At 39.4% G+C, this 10,603-nt stretch overlaps 1 gene segment (V, D, J or C); it reads left to right on the top strand.

Moving 5' to 3' along the window:
• Positions 1 to 6,490: 6,490 nt before the first annotated feature.
• LOC108516110 (T-cell receptor alpha chain V region 2B4-like) lies at positions 6,491 to 7,233 on the top strand. The segment is given in 2 exon segments: positions 6,491 to 6,677; positions 6,884 to 7,233. Coding segments are annotated over 2 exon segments (402 nt in total).
• The last annotated feature ends 3,370 nt before the right edge of the window (positions 7,234 to 10,603 follow it).

Below are 10,603 nucleotides of genomic sequence, written 5' to 3'. Positions count from 1 at the left end.
TCCCTTTATCAGATGTGATCTGAAGCACTTAGTCAAATCTAAAGGCTAGTAACACATGATGAAATATCTAAATGGAAAAAAAATACTTAAAACATGTTAGAAAGTATAAAAGTAACTTCTCAAGTCCAATAATTATGAGCTGAAGTCAAAGTTATAATTCAAATTACTGTAAGAGTAAAAGCCCCTCAGGAAACAAATTCAAATAAATAGCCTTGGTAGACATGTTGTAGATTAGATTTTTAAAAGATCTGGTTTAAAGATATTTATGTTCAAAGGACTGGTTCATAATTACCCTGCTTTTGACCATCTGTGTAGTGGCTACTAGGCTTCTCACAAGATTAATAGTCATTTGAGTTGGTAACACTAATGTCCCAGAAGGAGTCTTTACTTCATTAAAGTATATTATAAAATTGCTCAAGCATTTTATTGGAAGTGATGGCTAATTACCCATGGGGCTATATATATTACATCCTTCCAGACTAGTTTAGGGAAACTTATCTTTCTAACATGTAGTTCAAGCCTTTACTATAGTAGAGAAGAGTGTTATCAGTTCTTGGATTTTTTTTCCTCTTCCTGCAAGCTAATAAGTGTGTTGTTTCATTGAGGTTGCCAGTAAAGACATGAGACTCCTTAGTCAGAGACAAAGGATTTTGTTACTTATGGCGCAGCAAACAGCCTAAACATCAATATGTTTACTTCAGTTACTCTTTCCTTAAGTCCCCAAAAGATGATATAGTGAGTGCTGATGAATAGTTTGCATGCAGTGGTGCTGTGTCATAGCTGAGGAACTCTGAGCTTGGGAAATTTATAGCAACAGTAAACAGTAAGCCAGCTTGCTCTTTGTCGTACAGGGAGGCATTACCTCATCTCTTAAGGTTGCTTGCTGCAAGCCTAACTCTGAAAAGTGGTCCTTGTAGAGTGGTCATGGCTTTACACTATTGGCATACCCAGCAGGTCATGTAGGGGTATGACTCACGGTGGACTGTCTTTCAACAGTATCCATTCCATGGTCCTATGTCATGTTAGCTGCTGGAAATTTTTCTTATGGGTATTCCACTCCATCGGTCATTCTAATTAATTTGACTAAAGAGGTAGAGACTAAATGCATAGAATTTGTCTTACACAAGATTTAATTAAGGCTACTGTCAGCAGAACTCTAAGCATGAGGAGGAGACCATCCTGCAATAGCAACCTCAATCATGCCTCAGAGGATTCTAGATTCTCCCAGCTGTGAATAAGTCCCAAAGTACAGACAGCTAGGATATAGTGTATTATTTAACATGAGTTACACATGGAAATTTAGACTGACATGCTGATCTTTGTTTTAATTGCCAAAAAGTTAACTATTATTCCCAATATAGAGATCTCCTATGGTCCCTATTTCACAGACACGAACATAACCAAAGGTGCCAAGATTAATCTAGTTTGAAATTTATTGCTAGACTTTATTTGGGTCAGCATTAGTTCACTTTGGTTAGGCTATATGAGCAGGGTCAGTGTGTATTTGCAAGCTCTGTAGCCATTCATGGTATAACCCGAGACTGTCCAGACACCAGGGGAAAAATACACATTTGTATGAGTCAGATTGAGAAAATGTTGTGCTGATTCCTGTATTTTCACACTTAAGAGGATGGGAAATCTGTGTTGGGAAGCTACCATTCATGTTGCAGAAATGTTCAGGAGAGGCCATATTCACAGGAGTTTTTCTGTTTTCATGGAATGTGGAAGAAGATGACAAATCAACAGACAACCAAACTGTATTGTTACCTTGCCAGGCTGTGTGCTTCATCTAGCATACAAAGAGAACATTAATCCTCACCCCCTTCACCTCCAGTGGTCCAAGATTGTCCCTTCCTAAGTGCCAGTGTTGTTGCTCTTTTTATCCACAATCACAAAATTTGTTCATTCCATTCTAGTAGTTAAGCTTTGCCTTTTTTTGTGGTCAGTTCCTAGTCATACTCAAACCTTTTGTCTAGAACAATAAATAGAGGAAAAAGGTATTTTATGACTTTTATATATACCCATTTTATTTATCACCTGGGCCCTTGTGGACCATTGTACAATAATTCATAGAGCAGAACACTCCAATTAATGATAGTTAACCTCATAATACATGATCATGTTTGTCCAACAAAATAATCCAGGTGGCTGAACCAGAATTCAGTTTTAACACCATTCTGACCATGTTGCTACCAGGAGAGTATACCTACCAGGCTGTTCTAAGGTTGCTGTTAGGAGAAAAAAAGAAGCATCATGCCTTCCACTTCTAGAAAGTTAGAGAAGGTGTACTTTTTTCCATTCATCTTGTTACATACAGCTAATGATTCTGGATATTACAGATGTTCCTTGACTTATTATGGGACTGCATTATAAGTTGAAAATACTGTAAGTAAAAGGTACATGTAATACATGTAGTATGATGAACAACATAACTTAGCCTAGCCTATCTTAGATGTGCTCAGAACACTTACATTAGCCTATAGTTGGGCAAAACCATCCCTAACAAAGCCTATTTTATAATGAAGTGTTGAATATCTTATGTAATTTATTGAATACTGTACCAAAAGGGAAAAACAGAATAGTTGTATACGTACATAAAGTCCAGTTTTGACTGATTGTGTGCTGCTTTCATACCAGTGAAAAATTATTATTCAAACCATTATAATCTGTGCATAAAATTAAAAAAATAAACTATTCTAAAAGTGGGGAGAAAAGCCCAACTGGTTAAGAAATTTAGGACCTGAGCAATGCTAAAGCAGTGAGTTCCAAGAGTTTCCTTTTGCCTCATACCATCAGGAGTAGCCACCGACCTGGAAATGTTAGTGAATATGTACAAAAAAGCCCAAAGACCAGACTTTTTCTTTCTTTAGCCAAAAGATCAGGAAAATAACAGACTGTCAAGACACAAAACTGTAAGACCACAACCAGTTTCCTCCAGCCAAATACCACAGAAAAATTTACAGCTACCAAGCACATATTTAGTCAATAAAAAAGGAATTGCAACCTGGTAGGAGAATTTGTGTTATTTTTAACTTACGTTTGCTCCATCTTTTCATCACTGGCTTTAAGATAGTCTTTAAATTACATTCTCCATTCCAAGTGTGGGTTCCTGGTGCTGGAAGAAGCAGAGTGGACCTTGTTATATCAAAGCAGTGCTTGATTACTTTGACCTCTCAGGTGGCTCATTGAAGGGCTAATTGAAAGGGCTGGTCTGTGTTTCAAACAACTCAAAATCTCCCCAGGATGGAGAATTGGCAACAGAGAAAAGTTTTTTTCTAAAAAACAATTTGCTAAAGGGACTTAACAGCAGGTAGGAGAAAGAATCTACAAATGTGAAGATAAGCCAAATAAAATTATTCAGTCTAAGAAGCAGAAGGAAAAAAGAATGAAAAAATATATACACAAGAGCTCAGATGACCTGTGGGACAATAAGTATAACAGAATTCCCAGAATGGGAGGAGAGGCAGAAAGATTCAGGAAAAATATTTGTGACATGATGACCCTAAACTCCTCAAATTTGACAGAAGACATGGATCTACACATCCAAGAAGTTCAACAAGAACTAAGTAGAATAAAGGCAAAAAACTTCACAGTGAGATGCTTTATGATCAAACTGTTTAAAGAAAAAGGCAAATTGAGAACTTGAAAGCTTCAAGAGAGAAGCAACTAGCCACATGCAATAGATACTTAATAAGATCAGCAGTCAATTGCTCATCAGAAACCATGGAAACCAGAAAGCAGTAGGATGGCATAAAGTGTTTAAAGAAAAAAGTTGTCAACCACCAATTTATATCTGGTAAAACTGTTATTCTAAAACAAAGGAGAAATTAAGACAGCCCCAGATAAAGAAAAACTGAGAGTATTCATCACTTCCAGACCTGCTCTACGAGAAAATCTGAAGGGAATCTTTCAGACAGAAAAGAAATGACATTAGACACTTGGAGCCATACAAAATAACGAACAATGATTAAGGTAGTTACATAGATAAGAATAATGCCAATATTTTGTAGTTTTGTTTGTAACTCCCATTTTCCCCTAAAATTATTTAGCAAACTAATAGTTAAATAATAATTATAGATACATATTAATAGGAACACAATGGGTAAAGATGTTTGTGTTTTGCAATGTGTATAAAATCTTCTTTGTTGTTTTCATAGTACAACTTATGTATTTCAAATGGACACTAAATTAGTAGCATTTGCAGTAGTATCTTAAAATAAATTGCCTTTGAATAAGATCTTGCTTTCAATACTTTGAGGTCCACAAGACATTTCTGGAAAATTTCATGCTGTGGAAAATGAAGACCACTTACTCCAGTGGAGAAGGGGACTGTGATTTCTCTTTGATTGATTGCCATAACACTGTCCTTAAGGCATATGAAGGAGAGTTTTATATGTTATCTAGACATTATTAGGCACAGAAGCTTTTGCAGTACAACTTTGATGTTGTATAAATTCTGTCATTTTGCTGGCACTGATATTGCTCTTGGGTACAACATTAGACTATTGACCCATACTATTTTTGTTACAAATATTCAAAAGGTGATTTCTTTCTATAAGGACTGTGCTTCAACTCCACATTCAATTTTAAAAGTTATATTTGTTGGCTGGGCGCGGTGGCTCACGCCTGTAATCCCAGCACTTTCAGAGGCCGAGGCAGGTGGATCTCGAGGTCAGGAGATTGAGACCATCCTGGCTAACACAGCGAAACCCTGTCTCTACTAAAAAATACAAAAAAATTAGCCGGGCGTGGTGGCGGGCACCTGTAGTCCCAGCTACTTGGGAGGCTGAGGCAGGAGAATGGCGTGAATCCGGGAGGTGGAGCCTGCAGTGAGCCGAGATTAGCCACTGCACTCTGGCCTGGGCGACAGTGTGAGACTCTGCCTCAAAAAAAAAAAAAAGTTGTATTTGTTTTTTAAATTAATTTTCCAAGACTTTGGTGACTGCCATCTTGGGTTGCTCCTTCTTTGGTTTCTACACTTACTGAGAAATAGCTTTTGTGATTTCTGCCTCTTGCAATGTAATCTTAGAGAAAGGGATTTTGATATTGGTATATCCTCTTTCATTCTATTTCCTATGAAGTTGTTGGTGGGAATAGAAAACGCCCGTCCAAGCCATCATTGATGGATACTGATCACATGGTCCTTGAGTAGAAAAGAGCCTGCATCCTTCATGGCCTCCAGCCACCAGCTTCTGCAAGGAAACAAAGCATGTTATGAACAAGAGGAGGAATAGTAGTTGTTTGTGCTTCTTTCTCTGTAGACACAATTAGGTTTCTTGTATAGATAACGCTTCATAGTTCTGATTTTCTGTTTAGGTTGAGATGGAAAGGCAGAAAGAGACACCAAATCCATAACTTTTGGAAATTAATTTGAAGATACGAGCTTTTTACAAGAACAGCCATGAGAGAAACTAGAAAAATAAACGGTCACACAAGATGTCATTGAAAGTCTATGTACTACTTCCTAAACATACTGCATGTGCTCACTTCCCAAGGGTAAGACGGTACTGCACATGCAAGTGGCCCACCCTAAGGGAAGAATCATGGGAAAAGAGGAAGCCTATAAAGTCCTAGGGTCAAGGTTAAACACTGCATTTTACCTCAGTGAAATGTTTGGCTCTCTTCCAAGTGTACCTTCCTTTCTTTCCTATTCTAAAGCCTTTTAAAATAAACTTCCACCCTTGCTCTGAAAAAAAAAAACAAAAAAAAAAGAGAGAAAGGCTATGTACTGGCAGGTTAATCTCTATTACACCAACCCGTGTAAGTATTGTTTTGACATGCATGTATCATTGGTGCAAAATGCAGTGGCTTTTTCCAAGACCCTCTATTCCTTGGTCTTGTTAAAAAAATGTTGCTAAGGCTGTGAGCTAGAACCATGTTTGTTCAGCTAGATTTTAGGTCATTCTGTTTTGAAAGAATTATTTTGAGTTACAAGAAACTTCTCTAAAAATTGGAGATGACAGAGTGGTATAGGGATGTGTGGCCTGACATGGAAAAGAGCTATGCAATGAGAAATACTCCTTGAATTGCAAGAATCTCACCTAAATTTTTATGATAGAATACTTCATGACTGTTATTTCAGTGTAGGAAAGTGGTTATTAGAAACAACTGCTCTTATACAACGATTGACATTTGATATCATACACATACAAACATAAACATCCCCATAGACATTAACTTGGAGCATTTGCTTCTCAAATTTTTAATTTAACGAATGTGTCAGATTTTTAAAATGACTTGTTCACATAATAAGACTCTACATTTTGAGTACAAGTTTGATCACTGTCATGATTCCACAAGATGGCAGTGTGTTCTTAGGGACCTTGAGGAACGCTCTCAAGTGCTGGGGTGTGTGTGTGTGTGTGTGCGTGTGAGAGAGAGAGAGAGAGAGAGAGAGAGAGAGAGAGAGAGAGAGAGAGACAGACAGGAGGAGGAGGAGGAGGAAGAAGGATGAGGGGAGGGGCTTAGAGGTGAATTAGGGTTGTTAAAAAGAGCATCATTTTTTCTACGTGGTAAACAGATTCTTTTTTATGATTTTAAGGTAGAAAAAGTAGAAATATCCATTCTAGGTTCATTTTTCTAAGGGTTTAAAATTTGAATCCTCAGTGAACCAGGGCAGAAAAGAATGATGAAATCCTTGAGAGTTTTACTAGTGATCCTGTGGCTTCCGTCGAGCTGTGAGTTTGGGGCATCTCTATATAGGAAAATAATGTATAGTATCTGGAGTTATTGTCTATTATAGGTCTATAGGTAGAAGCATGATTTTTTTTTTTTCTAACTAAGGGAGAGTGGGGGCATCAGTGAAAAGAGGATTTAAATTATGGGGAGTAAGCCTCTATTACCCAGCCAGTCTTCTCTGTCTGACCACTGTATTTTTTCACAGGGGTTTGGAGCCAACAGAAGGTGGAGCAGAATTCTGGATCCCTCAGTGTTCCAGAGGGAGCCATTGCCTCTCTCAACTGCACTTATAGTGACCGTGGTTCTCAGTCCTTCCTCTGGTACAGACAATATTCTGGGCAAAGCCCTGAGTTGCTAATATCCACATACTCCAGTGGTGACAAAGAAGATGGAAGGTTTACAGCACAGCTCAATAAAGCCAGCCAGTATGTTTCTCTGCTCATCAGAGACTCCCAGCTCAGTGATTCAGCCACCTACCTCTGTGTCGTGAACACACAGTGCTCTCTAGACACTGGCAGTCTGTACCCAAACCTGCTGTGCCCCAGGAATGCCTGATGTAGAGCTTAGACTGCAGGGTAGTGAAGTTCTCTTTGTCTCTACATTCACGTGGAAATTATAAGAACTAGTATGGAGGATTAATTAATTAGGGAAGTATTTTCATAATTCTGAAAATAATTGAAACCCTGAAAAAAATAAAAACAAAAATCTTGGTCTGGTTGAAATATTTTTTAGTCCTGTTTTCCACTCTAGTTTTAAATATTTTTTTAATTGAAGTCTGATTGATAAAAAGGTGCGCATGTTTACTTCACACATACAGCACAATCTATGCCATAACATACTCATAATTTCTAAAACTCTACTTCCTCCCTCCTTTTTAAAAAATTAAGGTATGATTGCTATACAAAAAGGCACGCATATTTAATGTATATATCCCGGTGCTCAGTCTAGTTTTATGCCACTTCTTCAAGAGACTGGTTTTATGGTTTTTAAATTATATAACAAGAAAATATTTTCACACAATGACAGATATTCTCTCATAGTTCCCAGGACACCTTCCTCTTTCCTTCTTTAGTTACTCAAAGCGTTTGACAGTCATTGATTTGGAAATGCAACAGCAAAACAGAAATGCAAAGCAGAGAAAAGTCATAAACAAATGACTTCAAAATTCTATCAGTCAAAAAAAATTTTTTTTTTTTTTTTTGAGATGGAGTCTTGCTCTGTCATCCAGGCTGGAGTGCAGTGGCGCGATCTCGGCTCACTGCAAGCTCCGCCTTCCGGGTTCACGCCATTCTCCTGCCCCAGCCTCCTGAGTAGCTGGGACTACAGGCGCCCGCCACCACGCCCAGCTAATGTTTTGCATTTTTTTTTAGTAGAGACGGGGTTTCACTGTGTTAGCCAGGATGGTCTCGATTTCCTGACCTCGTGATACCCCTGCCTCAGTCTCCTATAGTGCTGGGATTACAGGTGTGAGCCACCATACCCAGCCAAAAATTTTTTTAGTTATAGAACCCTCATCTCCAGCCTCAGCCACAGCACCACTCCTGATTTATGTAAGGGTATATTTAGTGGATAGATGGAAGAACTAGATTCAGAGGGTAAGACCTGGTTAAAACTAGAAGTCTAGACAGTTGCAGTGACTAAATATTAGAGAGGGTCTCTCTTGCCATTTTGGGGTAAAGTCTGAACTGAACTTAAAACTCCTGGCTTGAGCCTTGTAAAAGAATATATTTATACCTATGTACTTAAGTGTGGCTTGGAGATGATAGGGAGCATTAGCCCTAGCCATAGCATGCCATTTCCCCAGGCAGGGCATGGGAGCATGGAACAATCTAAAATTTATTGAGAAGGATCTCTGAGTAAGCATCTAAAAGAGGTCCAGACACTAAGGAGCTTTAGTATGATAAGCAAAGACCTGTGTAAATCAATTACCAAAGACTGTGTGGTATCAAGAATGTTTCAGCAAATTTTTGTCAGGAGAGTTGGAAATGCTGAACAACGTATAAATGCCTCCCTCCTCTGACTACCTGGCATTGTAAATTTGTCCTGCAATGTATGCCAAGTCCAGGAAAAATATTTACTTCCTAATGAAAATAATGCTGTTTAATATTTAGTACATTGAGTTATAGGAAAAAGCTTGAAAAGTCACATTTATTGTAAAACGAATTTGTAGACTGTTAGTCATGACATTATTTAGGTAGTACAGTGGAAAAATTTTGGAAATGAAGAATCAAGATTTCTGTTCAGTTAGTTCATGTAGTTACTGATGAAAGGTGCAAGTCAATCAACATTTGCTTCAAATTGTTAATTTGTAGAACTGAAGACTTAAGAAAATTTTCCAAGTCATGTAAGATTTGTAAAGCAGTGAGGATGATCAGAAAGTTGTACTGAAATCAAAATACTTAAATTTTAGTACCACTTTTATCATATGCCTTCAAGCACCCTGGCACTCTGGAAAGAACCTGTGCTGCCATGCTCGTTTGAATATCAATTATGTTCCTAATAGGCCATTTATATTAAGTTATACTGTTATATATATTTCAAGATTGGACTCAGGATTAAATGAGATGAAATACTGTCTTCGGATAAGTTCATTAGAAGCAGAGCCTGAATTGGAAATTGTTTATCCATAATTGATTGAGAAAACCAGGTTGAGATGGGAAAAGGCTAAGCATAAACGTGCCAGCTAGTGGAGTCTTTATCCAGCCTGACCTCATGGGAACTCTGGAGCATGAATTGCATCACAGGATTGATCCTTTCCACACTGAGGCAAGCGGGCCAGAATGCTGACCTGTTGTATGTAAGAATAAGGTCGTCATTGGCTGTGCTGTTTCTTGGGGTAGAGGTATACTCTACTGCACAATGATGACTTTCATTGGCAGAGGTCGATTTTCTAGGAAAAGGGGCAACTGTGAGCTGAGAGTAGCTAATATTCCCAATAGTGATAGCGACAGGAGACAGATATATTCCTAGGCAGACAAGGACAGATCCCTGGTGAAACCCAGCCTTCCTGCCAAGGACAGTTCAAAGCCTTAAAACCGAGTTGCCAGTTCCGGAGAGAGTACATAACTGCCAGTTCCGGATAGAGTACATAACTGCCAGTTCCAGATACAGTACATAACTTGAATCCCCCCTCTTACCCACTCTCTCTCGATTGGTTCCTTCTGGATGATGGCTTTTAACCAATCAAATGGTGCTTTTTCCAAGACCACCTCTGGACCAATCAGCATACACTCCCCCATTCTAAGCCCATAGAAACACTCGGCCTTAGCCTCCCAGAGGGCTACACACTTTGGGTTCCGTCTTGCTTTCCAGAGGTTTCCTGTCACTCAGTAAAATTCTCCTTTGCTTTGCTCACTCTCTGGTTTCTGCATACCTCATTCCTCTTAGCCAGTGGGACAAGAATCTGGAACCCACCAAACTGTGGGAGTGAAAAGAGCTGTAACACCCTCTCCCACTCGCTGAACTACGGGAGCGGAAAAGCCTCTGGATGCCATTTCCTTCCGCTCTCCGAACTACAGGAAGAAAAAAGCCGTGACAGTAGCTGGGGATGGCGACACTGTCCTGGGAAAGGGGGTCTTGGCTGGGCACAAGCAGTGTTCACTATTAACTTGGAACTCACCTGGCATGTGGGCAGCACTCAAGAAATAATAGATTTTGGCGGCCGGGCGCGGTGGCTCAAGCCTGTAATCCCAGCACTTTGGGAGGCCTAGACGGGCGGATCACGAGGTCAGGAGATCGAGACCATTCTGGCTAACACGGTGAAACCTCGTCTCTACTAAAAAATGCAAAAAACTAGCCGGGCGAGGTGGCGGGAACCCGTAGGCCCAGCTACTCAGGAGGCTGAGGCAGGGCAATGGCGTGAACCGGGAAGGCGGAGCTTGCAGTGAGCCCAGATTGCACCACTGCACTCCAGCCTGGAGAATAG

The sequence above is a fragment of the Rhinopithecus bieti genome, unplaced genomic scaffold (genome assembly GCF_001698545.2).
Source record: "Rhinopithecus bieti isolate Rb0 unplaced genomic scaffold, ASM169854v2 scaffold_34943, whole genome shotgun sequence".
NCBI classification, from domain to species: Eukaryota; Metazoa; Chordata; class Mammalia; order Primates; family Cercopithecidae; genus Rhinopithecus; species Rhinopithecus bieti.
This window is presented reverse-complemented; position numbering and strand designations above follow the sequence as displayed.